Source organism: Gymnoscopelus microlampas (genome assembly GCF_963454915.1).
Source record: "Gymnoscopelus microlampas genome assembly, chromosome: 4".
In the NCBI taxonomy this organism is placed as follows: Eukaryota; Metazoa; Chordata; class Actinopteri; order Myctophiformes; family Myctophidae; genus Gymnoscopelus; species Gymnoscopelus microlampas.
Genome location: NC_139941.1, coordinates 13,648,415 through 13,666,453, shown reverse-complemented (window position 1 = coordinate 13,666,453; position 18,039 = coordinate 13,648,415). Strand labels below are relative to the sequence as shown.

The 18,039-nt window shown below is 41.9% G+C and overlaps 2 protein-coding genes across 2 annotated transcripts in view; one reads left to right on the top strand and one right to left on the bottom strand.

Moving 5' to 3' along the window:
• The window catches only part of LOC311044407 (transmembrane protein 132D), a gene marked incomplete at both ends in the record, with an annotated part of 261,852 nt that overhangs the window by 78,843 nt on the left and 164,970 nt on the right, over window positions 1-18,039 (bottom strand). The window lies entirely within an intron of this gene.
• LOC311044408 (uncharacterized protein) lies at window positions 8,071-11,079 on the top strand. The gene is made up of 5 exons (XM_084055960.1): window positions 8,071-8,092; window positions 8,603-8,699; window positions 8,836-8,964; window positions 9,260-9,355; window positions 10,945-11,079. Exons 2-5 carry the CDS (start codon window positions 8,621-8,623, stop codon window positions 11,052-11,054), a joined length of 414 nt encoding a protein of 137 aa, XP_083912086.1. The 5' UTR covers window positions 8,071-8,092; window positions 8,603-8,620; the 3' UTR covers window positions 11,055-11,079.

Below are 18,039 nucleotides of genomic sequence, written 5' to 3'. Positions count from 1 at the left end.
TGGCACAACATATACCACAAAACAACCAAATCATGACAGTATAATATATCCACACACATTCAACTCAGTCTGAGCTGTCTTACGTCAGTCTATAGCCACTTTTTACACCGATACTAACATACTAAGAAGAAAGGAGGTTCCGCCGTACATCAGCTACAGCAGTGTTTCCCAAACCTTTTTAGCTCAAGACCCAAAACAGAAATTAGATGTTTGCTCGGGATCCAAACTAGTGAAAATAGCAGATCTACAAGCTCACAACGCGTCACTTCACGCCACATTGTGAGCTTGTAGATATGCTGTTTTCACAACTTCTAATTAAAAAAAAAAATTATTTATGGAAATTATTAGTTTGTTGTTTTATTTTATTTATGAAATACTTTAGAAACATGTTGCAATTGTTTTTAATATATATACTACTATCCTACTATAATTCTAGTAACCTCTGTCTGTAGTGGTGACTGTCTGTAGTGGTGAAGCCGGTTCTCCTCAGTGGCTGGAGCAATTGCTCTGATTTTGCACACAGCCATTGACCATTACCATCTGAACTTAACTGTGAAGCCCGTTTTTCAATTTCATCAAATCTCAGCTTCTTATTCGCGTTTATGTGTGAAAGAATGTCGCCTCCCGGGTTGCCAGATCATGTGCGCATATCCCCCCACAGATGCGTCGACCGGGTATGGTCTAGTATATATAATTATTATTATTTATTTATAATAGGAACAAAAAAGGGGATATTTACTCACAACCCATAAAAATTGGTCCGCAATCCAGACATGGGTTCCGACCCATTGTTTGGGAAACAGTGAGCTACAGTATTGCTTGGGCAGGTTCGGTGTGCCAGAGCAATGAGACACGTCAGCAGCAACAGGTGAGAAAGAATTCACTGGTGCAGCTCGGACGGTTCAATGCATTTTTTATTAGGTGCAAGTACAAAAAGACTAACGTTTCAATGTCTAATACATCTTCATAGACTCTGATGAAGATGTACTGAACACTGAAAGTTAGTGCTTTTGTACTTTGCACTGTCCGAGCTGCTTCACTGAATTCTTTCTTATCCGTTACTAATATAGACTAATACATAATGGAATAGAGTTGCTGAACAAGCATGTTTGATTTGAAAAGTTTTGGGTGTTTAAAGTACATGTACAGATGTAACTGCATACATCACTATTATTATTGGGGATATGCTTCCTGGTCAGGGTTGCCAGATCTGCTTATTATAATTTCCCCGCAATATTTGATATATAGCTGATGTATATTATGTTAAAGTGCTCATGTAGCCCATAGTCGCTTCTTTTGGGCTGGTTTTCCTAGACCTGGTTGCTTGTTTCTCTCACAGAATCTGGCAACACTGCTCCTGGTGGAGATTTGCACTCTCTTCTTGTTCTTGTTCTTATTGTTTATTTTATATTATTTTATTAAATGCCCAAAGATTGTAAAGTTAGGCTGTATTTCATACACCAAAGTGCTAAATAAGGACAATTTGATGCTCATCTTTTATTTTTTTACTTACCACCCTTTATGCCTGTCGGCATAAAGAGCAGTAATATCTTATAGTTTATCCTCTCTTTAATACATTCTGTAATTAGCCACAACACTCCAATAGCAGCGTTTAAAATCTGCTTTGTTGACAGTGATTTGCACAGCTACATACACGAGCAGAAACACAAAATAAACAGAAACAGCATTTTCACACCATTTTTAAATGAACACTCTGAGTGTTGGTGTGCAATATCCTCAAGCAACGCCATGCACCAGTGTGTCCCAATAACAACTGTTAGTGGGAGGAGAACTACAGTATAGAGACATAAGCGTTCTCTCTCTCTCTGTCTCTCTGTCTCTCTCTCTCTCTCTCTCTCTCTCTCTCTCTCTCTCTCTCTCTCTCTCTCTCTCTCTCTCTCTCTCTCTCTCTCTCTCTCTCTCTCTCTCTCTCTCTCTCTCTCTCTCTCTCTCTCTCCCCCCACATGGAAAGAATCTATATGTTCCATATATGCAACTATATGTAACCTATATGCTACATATAAGGATCATATATGCGCATATATGTGCATATATACCACATATATGCCTGGTATAAGCTCCATATAGGCTGCATATATCTCACATATAGGTCAAAATCAGGTGCATATATGTGCATATACAGGGTATATAGGTCTCCTATATAGCTTGTTTATACCCTCATATAGGTCATATATGTTGATAATACAAGCCATATAGGTCTCCTATATAGCTTCTTTATCCATATATAGGCTCTATATATTCATTATACAGGACATATAAGTCTCCTATATAGCTTCTTAATATGTACCCAGAGGAAAGCATAATCCAAGTTTGAGCTCTCATCTCTGGCTCATTTGTTTCTTAAGCCATAAATGAGATGTGAGGCAAAATAAAGGAGATATCTATCTATCTATCTATCTATCTATCTATCTATCTATCTATCTATCTACACTGTAACACATTTCTGTAATCTCTACAGTAAAAAATTACAGTAACTTATTACTATTTATTATGGAAAAAAAATCATTACAGAAACTTACTGCATTTTTACACAGTAACATAATGTAGAAATTACAGTCAGGTTATAATCTAACTGTAGAAGTTAGTTTTACAGTAATGTAAAGTATACATAATAATGATAATAATAATTATAATAATAATAATAATAATACATTTTATTTATAATGCACTTTACATTTTTGGAAATAACAAAGTGCTACAGGGTTTAAAAACAAAAGGCACAACAATTTAACAAATGTTTTACATGATGTGAACATCATCATCATTATCAGTTATTTTTATTGTTATTAATTTTATCCTTCAACTTCTTGTTTATGCCCCAAAATGACTGCTATACAGGTTTTCTAGCAATTTCTAGCAATTATAGAAATATTAGACCTTAATTGTCAAATGTTTAAGAATGTTCTAATCATGTATACTTTGTTTTAAAACATTTTCCAAATATTTCATTTTTAGCGGTGCCAACCGCTCTAAGCTTGACTTTGTCCGTATGTCCGTCCGTCCGTCCGTCCGTATCAGCACGGGATGATGAGCACGGGATTTTACACAGCTATAACTCCAGATTGCAGCATGCCACCAAGTCCAAATATGGTATGTGGACTTAGACCACCAATAGGGACGAGCATGACTTGCTGAAGTTAGCAAAGAGGGGTCCAGGGACCCCCCGTGTATGTTATGTCCGTCCGCCCGTTTAGGGCACGGGATTTTAAACAGCTATAACTCCAGTTTGAAGCCTGCCACCAAGTCCAAATTTGGTATGTGGACTTACACCACCAATAGGGACGAGCATGAATTGCTGAAGTTATCAAAGCGGGGTCCAGGGACCCCCCGCGTATGCTATGTCAGTCCGCCCGTTTAGGGCACGGGATTTTAAACAGCTATAACTCCAGTTTGAAGCCTGCCACCAAGTCCAAATTTGATATGTGGACTTACACCACCAATAGGGACGAGCATGAATCGCTGAAGTTATCAAAGCGGGGTCCAGGGACCCCCCGCGTATGCTATGTCAGTCCGCCCGTTTAGGGCACGGGATTTTAAACAGCTATAACTCCAGTTTGAAGCCTGCCACCAAGTCCAAATTTGGTATGTGGACTTACACCACCAATAGGGACGAGCATGAATTGCTGAAGTTATCAAAGCGGGGTCCAGGGACCCCCCGCGTATGCTATGTCCGTCCGCCCGTTTAGGGCACGGGATTTTAAACAGCTATAACTCCAGTTTGAAGCCTGCCACCAAGTCCAAATTTGGTATGTGGACTTACACCACCAATAGCGAGGCGCATGACTTGCTGACGTTATCAAAGAGGGGTCCAGGGACCCCCAGCGCCCGTATGAGCACGGGATGAGCACGGGATTTTAAACAGCTATAACTCCAGTTTGCAGCATGCCACCAAGTCCACATTTGGTATGTGGACTTAGACCACCAATAGGGACCAGCATGAATTGCTGAAGCCCCGCCCCCTCTATCTTCCCATTGGCTGGCCTTCAAACAGCCATAACTCAAGTTCGCAGCATGCTACGGAGTACAAATTTTGTACATGGACTAAAACCAGCAATAGGGACGAACTGTAATTACTTAAGCCCCGCCCCCTCTGTCTGCCCATTGGCTGGGCTTTAAACAGCCATCATTCCAGTTTGCAGCATGCTACCAAGTACAAATTTGGTAAGTCGACTCAGACCACCAATAGGGACGAACTGAAATGAGTTAAGCCCCGCCCCAAAGGCACCGCTTCCTTCACACAGGGTGTGATTTTTTTAACATTTTGGACAAAATTGCCAATTTTACATTGAGGTGTGCAGATGTCCGAGTGCCCACCTATCCTGTTACTTCACTGGTTCTCAACCTTTTCAGGCCACGACCCCCCAAAATAATCATATTTGAACTGGGGACCCCCAACCCTGATATGCACTTGTAATGTTGGAGTTGAGGCATTTAGTTTTACTCCGTTCCACAGATCAATATTTTGAAAATAGCTGATCTACAAGCTCACAACGCCTTGAGTCGATGGGCTATTTTTGCCTCTTTCTTATATTATTTGACAATTTGGCCAACGTTTTACCATTTTTTTTGTATAGTTTGTTGATTAGTTTTGATGCAGTAATTTTTTCATGTTTTTAGCGGTGCCAACCGCTCTAAGCTTGACTTTGTCCGTATGTCCGTCCGTCCGTATCAGCACGGGATGATGAGCACGGGATTTTACACAGCTATAACTCCAGATTGCAGCATGCCACCAAGTCCAAATATGGTATGTGGACTTAGACCACCAATAGGGACGAGCATGACTTGCTGAAGTTAGCAAAGAGGGGTCCAGGGACCCCCCGCGTATGTTATGTCCGTCCGCCCGTTTAGGGCACGGGATTTTAAACAGCTATAACTCCAGTTTGAAGCCTGCCACCAAGTCCAAATTTGGTATGTGGACTTACACCACCAATAGGGACGAGCATGAATTGCTGAAGTTATCAAAGCGGGGTCCAGGGACCCCCCGCGTATGCTATGTCAGTCCGCCCGTTTAGGGCACGGGATTTTAAACAGCTATAACTCCAGTTTGAAGCCTGCCACCAAGTCCAAATTTGGTATGTGGACTTACACCACCAATAGGGACGAGCATGAATCGCTGAAGTTATCAAAGCGGGGTCCAGGGACCCCCCGCGTATGCTATGTCCGTCCGCCCGTTTAGGGCACGGGATTTTAAACAGCTATAACTCCAGTTTGAAGCCTGCCACCAAGTCCAAATTTGGTATGTGGACTTACACCACCAATAGCGAGGCGCATGACTTGCTGACGTTATCAAAGAGGGGTCCAGGGACCCCCAGCGCCCGTATGAGCACGGGATGAGCACGGGATTTTAAACAGCTATAACTCCAGTTTGCAGCATGCCACCAAGTCCACATTTGGTATGTGGACTTAGACCACCAATAGGGACCAGCATGAATTGCTGAAGCCCCGCCCCCTCTGTCTTCCCATTGGCTGGCCTTCAAACAGCCATAACTCAAGTTCGCAGCATGCTACGGAGTACAAATTTTGTACATGGACTAAAACCAGCAATAGGGACGAACTGTAATTACTTAAGCCCCGCCCCCTCTGTCTGCCCATTGGCTGGGCTTTAAACAGCCATCATTCCAGTTTGCAGCATGCTACCAAGTACAAATTTGGTAAGTCGACTCAGACCACCAATAGGGACGAACTGAAATGAGTTAAGCCCCGCCCCAAAGGCACCGCTTCCTTCACACAGGGTGTGATTTTTTTAGGTATTAAAAGGGTTACTTAAATTGTCACTTCACTGTCACTGCCACCTACAGATCCCCCCAATCATGTGGGGATCCCCCTGGGGGTCCTGACCCACAGGTTGAGAACCTGACCAGACCTACAGTTACGTCACGCAGCTGCTCAAGGCGGAGCTTATCAGTTTTGAACCGGTAGCGCGAGACACGGAACTAACTAACCGTCGGCTAAGCGAACATTTATTTACAAACCAGTTGCTTCCGTACTTCTACTCTACCAGATAACAGGTAAGTTTAATTAGTTTATGGTATTAAAGTGTTATCCAACTTGTTAGTATCGTAAACGGTGTGCAGTTGTCATGTATTAGCTATGGATCACACGACGCAAATCCGTCACGAGCGTGACGGCCGAACTTCAACCTGTGTTTTGCACTTTCTCCATTTACAACCTGTACATCTGCATAAACGTTCAGATTTTAAATATAAAGTGCTTACTCTATGGTCATGGATGTTACAAGTCTACTCGGGCACTCAGCAATACCCGTATCGTCTGTATTGTTCAATAAAAAGCATTTTAATTCGATCGATGGCCATTTTCTCCGTATTTCTGTAGGCTTTCAACTACTTGACCCTATCGGTTGGGAGGAGTACTGCACTCTTTTACATTATAACTCTATGACAAAATGGCCACCAATCGGATTAAAATGTTTTGTCTTTTAACAATCCGGAATATACGGGTACTTACACCGACCCGAAGTGAATTGTAACATCCGTGGCCATGGGGTAAGCACTTTATATTTGAAATCTGAACGTTAATGTAGATGTAGGGCTTTACATGGAGAACGTGCAAACACCAGGTTGAAGTTTCGTCATGACTGTCATAATACAGGGGGTTATACAGTTTCGTCGTAAGACTGTGTTGCATGCCCAAACATCACTGATCTACAAGCTCACAGCGACGCATTGTGAGCTTTTAGATCAGTTTTTTTGGGGCGTGCAACACAGTCTTAGACATGGCATTAGCATATTAGTTTCCATGTGGTGCATGATGTCATTGTTTATTTCAGGTATAAATCAGACCACATCAGTGAGAGCTAATGTTGGCCTCATTTGTTTTAACTGTAATTCATTATTATTATTATTATTATTATTATTATTATTATTATTATTATTATTATATCTATGAATTTTGTTTTGAATCTACAGTACAAAGTAAAATCATTTCATTTAGGGAAAGAGAGTACACATGATCCATTCAATGGAATGAATGGATCCTTATGACCAGGGGTCTTCAACGTTTTCAGGCCATGGACCCCCTAGCTGAGAGAGAGATGAAGCAGGGACCCCCTCTATATTGTATAAAATTGTGTTTCAGATTCAACTTTTTTTGTTTACTTGGTCTGCTCTTTTTCCCTCTTTGCCAAAAATAGCTGATCTACAAGCTCACAACGCCTTGCAGCGTGAGGCGTTGTGAGCTTGTAGATCTGCTATTTTTGGCTAAAGTTCTCCTCAGAAAAGGGATGCTAAGGTTCAAGTGGTTAAGGTAAAATAAATAATCATATCACACAAAGATTTGGCGGACCCCCTGTAGTAATTCTGAGGACCCCCTAGGGGTCCTGGACCCCCTGTTGAAGACCCCTGCTTAAGACAGTTAAATTAACATATAATCATATCACACAAAGATTTGGCGGACCCCCTGTAGTAATTCTGACCCCTTGTAGTAATTCTGAGGACCCCCTAGGGGTCCCGGACCCCCTGTTGAAGACCCCTGCTTAAGACAGTTAAATTAACACTGAGTTTAGTCTGCACACTTTTTACTGTTTTTTTCTAATTTGTTTTAAAGCATTGCAAATACGGAGACTATATCGAGGTCATGTTTTAGTTTAACAGTCTATTGTTATGTGGAAAGCAACAGACAAACACTGTTAACATGCAAACCATATATGTCAAATTATCTTTAGGTGAAGTTCTCACAGCTACACAATGGATGCTGAGCATTGAGGTCGGTCGTTGTGGCTCCACAGATCAACTTCCTGGCTGGAATGGCAGCTTTTCCAGTTATTACAACTTTGGTGTACCAGGAGGAGCACGCCTGTTACACACTGGAATTCATTCAAAGGTAACTTTCTGCTTTAAGTAGAACCATCATGTGTAACTCGAATGATGTGCTCTCTTGTAGAACGGCTGTGAGTGCACCTTTTCCATTTTTTGTTTTGTGGTTTCAGATGTTTCGTTGGGATCAACCCATTGGTGGTGGCACCAAACAACAAAGCTGCTCAGCCAGAAAAGTGGGTTTGTCCTCCTGTCTCCTCCCTCCTGAAGCAATTGATGGACTTCGATTGGCTTTGAGTGTAAGTTATGTGCAAAACATTTGGACCATTCTCTTCCCCACTACGTGAATGACATTGTCATGGTCATATTTTAGTAGAGTTTTATTACTTATTTAGTTTTTTTTAGATCTCTATCTCAGGCTCTGATTTTAGGAGTTGTTCAGAAGTAAAGAAGTGGTCAGAAGTTCAGAACACTGTCTTAAGGGGTTTTCTATCTAAAATCCACAATGCATTGCATAAAGGCATAGCTATTTTTTAAAGATCTTTGACAGACTACAAACTAAGGTTACTTTTCTATGTCTCTGCAACCTTGTGATACCTTTTACCCCGATCTACAGCCATACCCTCGAGCCTCTTCTACACAGGCCTGCTGACCTGTTGATGAGGTATGTTTTCTTTAGATTTAACCCATTTAGACCTACAAGCTCGTAGCACAGCACTCGGTGCTGCGCTATGAGCTTGTATAGTAGCCTATAGTTTTGATGATTTTTGACCTAGTACAATTAAGGGCCTTTTCTCTTTTCTGCACAGCCGTATGCAGCTACATATATGGACTTGGATCAGTGGAACCAAGAAACACCCAGTGTACTGCAACCTCCATCTCCGTCCAGTGATGCTCCAGTAGAAGGTGTGGTTCCTCAGCTAAGTGTCAGCAGACTTGCACTGTTGTCCTTCAAATTCAGGATTCATAGATGAGTTTTGCGTTCTACTGTTTTTTTTAAAACTTTTCTTTACAGTTTTTGACGTGCTTTCAATCTTTCTAGGTCAACCAAATCCATCTGACCAGAGCATACCAGAGGGTCAAGGGTGGCAGCCTTGCGACTCTTGTCGGTCTGAGGTGGAGAAGCACCAGCTCCAGTTGAGGAGGATAACCACTGTGCTCTCCAGTATCAGTAAGTTTTATTGCCTGTAATGTTGCAGTTTTCAGATGTCTGCTAATTTCTTTGTCTCACTTGAAACTTTACTTTATCCTGTACCTCTTTTGTGAGTTCTCTGACATGACTGGAAAACTTTGGTATCCCAAAATAAAACTGTTTTCTGTTTACTGGGAAATCGACCCCTGCTACTGAACAAATACTCATCAATGACTGCTATCAGAATATACTGTAGAGCTATATAGAACAGTACTCAATCTTATTGTTTTACAAATACACTCAGTAGACTCCGATTTTTTTGTCTTTGTTCTAGGCTCTGAGCAACTAGACGCACTGAAGGGCTTTATCACCCTGGTCGGTGACCTAGAGTCTGGAGTGTCCAGTCTCGGGCAGCAGGAGCTATATCCAGGTATGGATGTATACGTTTGCCATACATTTCACACTGAACCTGACGTTCTTGGTAGCGAGTGATCCGTGTTGTGAGCTGCAACTAGATAGTGAAGTTTTCAGAAGGTCACAGTTGTCTGTTTTCATGGTGCACTGAGCGCAGAAAGGGGTCAATGTAGCTGAGCCTTACAAGTGCAAAACTGATGTCTTAAAATGCAGTTTGTTAATTGCTCGCTCTCTATTCACAGGCTGTGGACAGTTGATTTCCTCTGTGCAGCTGGCAGCCATACAGCAGCGTGCCAGGAAGGACTGCAAGAGGCTATTCCACGCGTTGTTCGAGGTGTTCTTCACCCATGAGGAGTGCCGCAATGCCGTCGTATACGGAAAGCATGGTGTCATCCCAGAGGGGAAGAACAAACTAGATGAGGCGAAGGGGGATGCACTGTTCAGTAAGTATTTGTCACACCACTAGTTCCTCAGAGTAGTGTTATAGATGGCCAGTCAGTGGAGTTGGTAACCACTTATAGATATCTTGGGACCATAATCGACAATCGTCTGAAATTCGATTCCAATACTGAAATTGTTTGCAAGAAAGGCCAGCAGTGCCTTTTCTGTTTAAGGAAGTTAGCCAGGTTTCAGGTAAACAAATCAATGATATAGAGCCTTCATTGAATCTGTCATCTACTTTGCTGCCATTTGCTGGTATGGTAATCTAGGTATTAGACAGAAAAATGCCCTTAAAGGAGAATTCCATACTAAAAGGCTTTCTTACCTTTCTTTGTAGTTTTTAAGTACACACCAAAGAGGTCCAGGTGTTATTTTGTGCAAAAGCTCCTTATTGGCTATTTCCCCTACCATGAGCCCTAAATGAATTGCATTGAATGGGGCTATGGGGTGTTGTGCTAATTCGCTTATTTCTTTTGCTCAAAAGTATTATTATTTTTGTATATATTCCCTTTTCATAATGTATATAATATCCCAAGCGGCACACTTTACTACTTATTTCGATGGAAATAAGCGAATTAGCACAACACCCCATAGCCCCATTCAATTCCCATTCCATTCAATGCAATTCATTGAGGGCCTATGGTAGGGGAAATAGGCAATAAGGAGTTTTTGCAGAAAAACACCTGGACCACCTTTGGTGGGGACGTAACAACTACATAGAAAGGTAAGAAAGCATTCTAGCATGGAATTCTCTTTTAAGGGGGCTAGAAAGATTGTGGGGGGTATCTTGTGACAATGTATACACATGTCTGTGTTACTGTATTGTGTTTTTAGGGCTTTTATTATCTGCTGTAAAAGGCCCAGCTTAGGACATATAAATACACTTGATCCTTGACAAATCTTGGTTTTGTAAATTATATTCTCAAAACATTATCACCAATACATTATCATTGGGCAATTTGGCTGCCTTTGTGCAGTAAAGAAATGCAGGTTCCAACATGTTGCGCTGGTGGGACGTACAGTACACTCTGAACCAGGTTGGCCTCATCTGTGGCTATGCTGTGCTCAGTCTGTAGAGAGTCATATAGTCTTTAAAATGTATATATTTAACCGGGGGAAACCCATGTTGACTGACTTGTGTCATGTCATCTTCTCTGTCTGCAGACTACGTCTTGCGGTGTTCCTCTCTGGCATCATGGACAAATGTTTTCACTGCAGAGGGCTTGAAGAAAGCCATGACCAATAAGTGCCGAAGCCGTGCTGCAAAGGACTAGGTACTCCCCAGTGTTTTTGGCAGCAGATTTTTGTCCACTAGTCCCTTCCTAACATTTTAGTCTAGTTATTTGTTGACAAAATTGTCAGTACATTTAGTCGTCATAGCTTTTATTTAGTTTGTCAGTGGAAAAAGGTAGAACATTTTTCGTCTTAGTTTTAGTCGACGAACAACACTATGTTAAAAAAAAGCACTGTTTTGGTTGTGGCCATTTGTTTATTACACATGCAAAATGTTAAACATGATGCACTTTTGCACTTAAAGGACCACTTTTCAACCAGCTTTCATAAAATTGGTCCTCACTAATGTTCATGATAAAATACTACCCTTTTTTTCCTACTCGGTCTGTCTCATAGGAGGGTTGTGGGCAGTTCAGAAACCTGTCCACCAGTGACATCATCAATGTTGAATTCAAGCTAATAGAAACTGTAACTTACTATTCATAATAATATTTGTGAAAAGTTGCAATGCGATAATGGAAGCCATCGTTCTCACGATAATACAAATCTAAATGTGTTTTAAAAATATCTTGTTTAATAAAAAAAAACGGCCAAACGATGATGTCACTGGTGGATGGGTTTCTGAACTACCCACAGCCCTCCTATGAGACACAGACAGAGTAGAAAAAAATGGTAGTATTTTATCATTAACATTAGTGAGTACTAATTGTATGAAAAGTGGTGAAGTGGTCCTTTCAACTTTTATGTAAATTTTGATGCCAATACATTTTTGTTTTTTTATATACTGTTAAAGCTGCCTGCTATGTTTGTTCATTAATAAAACATCAATGATGAGTAACTAACTTCTGTCTGTCTATTCTCTTGGGTCTGGGTCTTGTACAGGTAATTACAAACTGGAGTAATTTAATTTAACCTGGTGGTCAAACTGGATGTCCATGTACTTCCCAAAGCGACTTGAGTTGTCATTCTTCAGGGTTTTGGCATTTCCAAAAGCCTGGCAGGGGAAAAGGAGTGTTAACCATGTCCCGGAGCTTAATTTAATTTAATTTTATATATTTTTTTTTTATCCAGCTGTTTGCCACTTTAAAAGCCATAATGTTTCATGTTTGCATATTATAACTTGTTTAAATAAAGTGTTAAAGTTCTACATTTGGGTTTCTAATGGATTTGATTAATGTGTACATGTAAAACAAACTTATCACCTATTTCACCTATTTTATAGGTGATATAGGTATCATATAATTATGTTTCATTGCATATATGTAGATATAGGTACATACAGGTCATATATGTACCTATATGTTACATACAGGTCATATGTACCTATATGTTACATACATAAAATTGGCACCTTTCCTATATATATGTGTACATATATGCACATATATGCACACATATATGTACATATATGCACATATATGTACATATATGTACATATACATATAGGAAAGGTGCCAATTTTATGTATGCGGTCATATATTACAAACATATATGACGCATATAGGTTCTTTCCATCTCTCTCTCTCTCTCTCTCTCTCTCTCTCTCTCCATTTGACAGTAAGACACAGAGAGAGAAGGAAAAAAGTATAAAGAGAAGAAGAAAGAGAATGTATGCCAAGACTTTACAGAGACTGAATGAGAGTCAAAGAGAGCGAGAGAGAGAGAGAGAGAGAGAGAGAGAGAGAGAGAGAGAGAGAGAGAGAATTTCATGCTTGTCCAGTAGAATTATTAAGTGTCCCGTCAATGGCCGACTCCCTACCGCCTTCAAAAGCTGTTCCATACTGCACACAGATAAGGCCTGGAGGTGTGTGTGTGTGTGTGTGTGTGTGTGTGTGTGTGTGTGTGTGTGTGTGTGTGTGTGTGTGTGTGTGTGTGTGTGTGTGTGTGTGTGTGTGTTTGAACTCATGGCTGACAAATACGTTTGAGTGGGCAACTCACAGAGAGATGCATTGTGGGAAAGGAGCGCCTCTTCTATTGAGCTTATCCATGCATGTCCTCTGCGTGTGTGTGTGTGTGTGTGTGTGTGTGTGTGTGTGTGTGTGTGTGTGTGTGTGTGTGTGTGTGTGTGTGTGTGTGTGTGTGAGAGAGAGAGAGAGAGAGAGAGAGAGAGAGAGAGAGAGAGAGAGAGAGAGAGAGAGAGAGAGAGAGAGATGCATGTGTCTCTTTGTGTGGTAGTTCTGTCTGTTACACACACAGTACACACACAAACGCACGCACACACACACACACACACACACACACACACACACACAGGCTGTTCGATTTTGCCTAAAATAAAATCCCCAATTGTTTCTCTGAAAACGATCTGCAAGCTCACAACGTGGCGTGGATGCGACGCGTTGTGAGCTTGCAGATCAGCTATTCTCAGCATGCAACACGTCCTACGACAAAGTATAAGTCAGGCTTTACTTGGGAGAAGTGTTTTGTTGGATGAGGCGATGCACACACAGCGCTCCCCGACGCTAAATAAACAGTTAATATAAGGGACAGTAGGTCGGGAACACGGTATTAATAAGCTATGAGCTTTTTTTTCGGTGGCACGTTATGTTTAATCAAACTACAACAAGTTTACCTCAGCGTTTGGGACAGGTTCTGTGTTTGCATGTATCAGCGCGAGTGAGCACACATCATAGAGTTGTCCGGTGAGCGCATCAGAGGAAAGCGCACATCACAGAGAGATTACATTCATTTGGTGTCGGACTCTGGCTTATTATATTGCAGAACCTTGTCGGGCTTAAGCAGGACCGGGCTGGACTTTCGGCCCTGTGCAAGGTAGCGAGATCCGTACCGTAATTACCCTAATTAAAGTGAAAATTTATTTTCATTTAATTAATCGTCCAAACAAAAAAAAAACGATTTAGATTCAAAGTCGATGAACACACACACACACACACACACACACACACACACACACACACACACACACACACACACACACACACACACACACACACACACACACACACACACACACACACACACACACACACACACACACACACACACACACACACACACAGCAGCACAAACCAATATCTATTCCAGTGAATTTCTCTTCATCACCCAAATGAGCCCCCTCATGTTGGGGGGGGGGGGGGGTATCACTCAGAACATGGTCTCTCTCTTTTGTTCTTAACCTGACCTTTCCTCAACTACAAACTCCAGGGACCACTCATCCAACAAAGCCGGGCCCCTGGCCACAAACATCTCTAGGGCCCGTTATTGTACTCTCTAAATAGACTCCTGGCTCCTCTAAGGTACTTTGGCTGTAATCATAGGGCCATTTTGTTGACATTCTGAGCTTCAGGGACACCCTCTAGCTTTGCCTTTTTGTTGCTGCGTAGACATTTTTTTATATATATATTTACGAAAGAGTAAAAGGACATTAGAGAGAGATTAGAACTGCTGCAAACTCTTCTACATCACAATTACCATTGACGCAGATTTGAGGGGGAAAATAGTCTCTCGGGTGTGTTGCAGAGCACAACGGTGTCAAATGCAGGCTATAACTCTGTTTCGTTGTATCTAGACTGTATTTTCCAATTGATGACAGCGTATCGCAGAACATGACTCAATTACAGAATTGGGTCTTTGTATAAAGGCTTAGATCAGCTGTTGCGGGAGTTGCGAGGAAGTAAAGGAATGGTGGCAGGCTGAACGAACGGTAGCTAGTGTTTTACTCAGTTTTAATGCTTGTAGAATGAAGCCATTTATCATAATTGTCACTGTGCGGAGGAAACCTTGTATATGTATGACCAAAATTGTTACTTTTCAGGAAAAATACAACTTGTGTTCCAATGGATCCTAACCCTTTTTTCGTAAATTGGAACACATGCAAGTGTCACTTTCCCACAACACAGTAGGGAGTGAACATGAGTCCCAGACTTAAGTTTGATGTAAAGTCAAAGACAGTGTATGTGAGCATACTGTATTTATTTACCCTCAGTTACTTGATTCCACTTTACAATGGGGGAAACAATTACCACCCGTAAATTATTTGATAGATATTCATTTAATGTTACAGTGACAGCTTTGTCATCTACATGTGGTCAAATTGCTCAAGGCAATGTATGCTTATTTTTAGTTAATATTTTATTTGCAGCTATGGCTATCAATGCTAGCAGGTGGGAATGTTGTTTTGTTTCAATGAATGTACCCAGTATGTGTTACTGGATTCAAACCGAGTTTGATAGCTTATACTTTGTTGCACAAAGTATAAAAAATAAGCAAAACTTAAAATAGCCAATCTACAAGCTGTGTTGTCAGCTTGTAGATTGGCTATTTTCACTATAATGCCATGCTGAAATTGGGTTTGATTACTAATTAATAATTGTATTAATTAGTAATAATCGCTGCAGTCGATTAGTTTGATAAACTGTTGCACCAATACACCAGTGTTAAGCATCAGCGACATCTCTGACACTGGACGGCTGATCTTTAACAGGGACATTTGCAGGTCTAAGATGGACAATGTACTGCATCAGGTAGACAGGTGGCTTCAGTCATTGTCACCGTGTCTCTGCCAGTGTGACTTTCTAGCTCTCTTAATGGCCCTCGCTCTAAGGTCATTCACACTTTTAACTGGCTAATGCAATCCCCTTGGCTAATGTCCACCTCATCCCCTGGAGCGCTCACACACTCAATACACACCCACACTCAATAACACACACACGCATGCACACATGCACGCACGCACACACACACACACAGCTGACAGCTCTACCAACTGAACGAATCAGAAAGTGTGTGTGTGTGTGTGTGTGCGTGCGTGCGTGCGTGCGCGCGCTCGAGTCTGTGAGTGTGTGTGTGTGGGCACGTACGTGCCATGCATGTGTGCGCACATGCTTGTGTGTGTGTGTGTGTGTGTGTGTGTGTGTGTGTGTGTGTGTGCGCACATATTTGTGAATATAGGTGTTTGCAACCTGTGCAACCACATGCCTGTTGATGTCCAATCATACGTGTGCGTGTGTGCGTGTGTGTGTGTGTGTGTGTGTGTGTGTGTGTGTGTGTGTGTGTGTGTGTGTGTGTGTGTGTGTGTGTGTGTGTGTGTGTGTGTGTGTCTAATTAGGGCCAATGGGGACATGTCTCAGGACCCCTGTCGTGTGTGACCTATATGGGAAAACCATGGAAACCAGGTCACATTGCCATGGAGATAGATTAGTGGAGTGGCCAAGGGTCTGAGGGATCTTAATTAACTGTCCCCCCCTAGCCTCCCTCCACTGCATGGTGGCACAAGTACACTGGTCTTTCACTTAAGTAAAAGTAGCTATACCACAATGTAAAAATACTGTTTACAAGTAATAGTTGTAAACAGTATGGGCGCCAACCCATACTGCGCCCCATACTGCGCCAACTGCGCCAACCCATACGTTATACCGGGAGCAGTATGGGTTGGCGCCCCAGCCTGTGTCTTCCGTGAGGAAGAAGCCCAACAACCCCACGGTGAGGCCTTTAGGAGGGCCATTCAAGCAAACCGCAAGTGGAGCTAATACCATTAGACGGTCCAATCTAGTGGTATCGGCCCAAGGAACCATCACGCCAGAAGGAAATGTTTGGATCGGGATGGTGCAGAGGATCTGGTACAGCGCTCAGGTCCTGGACCTGGTGAGACGAAGGAGGAGCCCGGCCAGGAGGCCAACCACAGAGCCTAGTCCCTTCACGTGCCAGAGCCTCCCCCGAGTTCCGGCAGAGTAGTTCTGGAGAAGCGGACTGATTAGCCCTGTCTTTCCCTATAGGACTGACCGTGGGTAGCTACCTGGGACGTAAGTTGGGGCTTGATCAACCCCGGGTCACCTGGGCGAGGGTGTATGTTGCGAGACCCGAAACACCCTATGACCCCAGGCTACAACACTGATGATACGTCGCAGGTGCATCCATGTGATGTATTCTTTATAGTCCTATATTCAAATTCTTACTTGAGTAAAAGTACAAAATAATTGTCATTAATACTTACCAGCTTCATTAATTACTCCCCTACTTACTTACTTATTTACTTACTTATTTATTGTAGAGAATGTGCCATTTCACAAATGTTTTGAAAATACACGAAATATAAGGCAGGGTGTGATTGTTTGTGATAAGTTTTAGTTTTAGTTTAACTAAAATGACAGACAGAAACAGAAAATGTTCCTACATGAACTTGGAATAAAAAGTGGTTTACTACTAGTTTTTCATTTTTAGATGAGACTCCGTTCCTCTGTGTATCCTGGAGCCTTGAATAAACATCTCACTGAATACAAAAACAAACAAGGAACCCCCACTGAATTCTATACCACACATCAAAATAATATCCTCAACGTTAATTTAAGACTGAAAGTATAAGAAGTGGACCCGTAAGGTTGACAGAGGGAACTTTTGTTTTGGTAGTTGTTCAAGTTGTTTTTATTCCGTCAGGTGTTTATTGGAGCCTCCAGGATACAGTGGTGGTTGTGAGAGGATGAGACAGGACCAGACTCTGTGTGTACAGAATCTTGAGTGTTAATTTAACTCTGGGAGAGCACTATACTTTACTTAGGGCAGTGGTTCTCAAACTTTTTCATCTCTCAAATCCATCTGAAAATATTTTGTGCCAGAGGACCCCCAAAAGAGGAGATTTATGTAAAAATAATATCGATATTTTCAAAAATGTGTCAAAGTGACGCGCTGAGAGCTTTTTTTAATAGCCAACGTATAAATGGTTAAAGTGCTTAAAATAATTGTGATGCTATGTTAACTACTTTTGCTGGGGACCCCCTGGAACCCAACCCCCGCCAAGGACCCCAGGGGGTCCCCGGACCCCATTTTGAGAAACGATGACTTAAGAGTATTTACACATGGGCATCGTGCACCCAGTCTACAATCCCACAACGCACTGCGCTGTGAGCTTGTAGATTTGCTATTTCCTGTGCGCAACCTAGGGTTATAGGTGTAAACTCATGCATTACTGAGGATCAAGGTCAGTGGTGATGGTGGCTCAGGAGGTACTGTAGAGCGGCTGTTTGGAAACCACAAGGTTTACTGGTTCAATCCCCCGCTGTCCAAAAAAAA

Coding starts and splice junctions, on each gene's coding strand:
- LOC311044408 (XM_084055960.1), top strand. CDS start 8,621: ATGGACTTGGATCAGTGGAACCAAGAAACACCCAGTGTACTGCAACCT. Junction 8,700..8,835: donor CAGTGATGCTCCAGTAGAAG/GTGTGGTTCCTC, acceptor CAATCTTTCTAG/GTCAACCAAATCCATCTGAC. Junction 8,965..9,259: donor CACTGTGCTCTCCAGTATCA/GTAAGTTTTATT, acceptor TCTTTGTTCTAG/GCTCTGAGCAACTAGACGCA.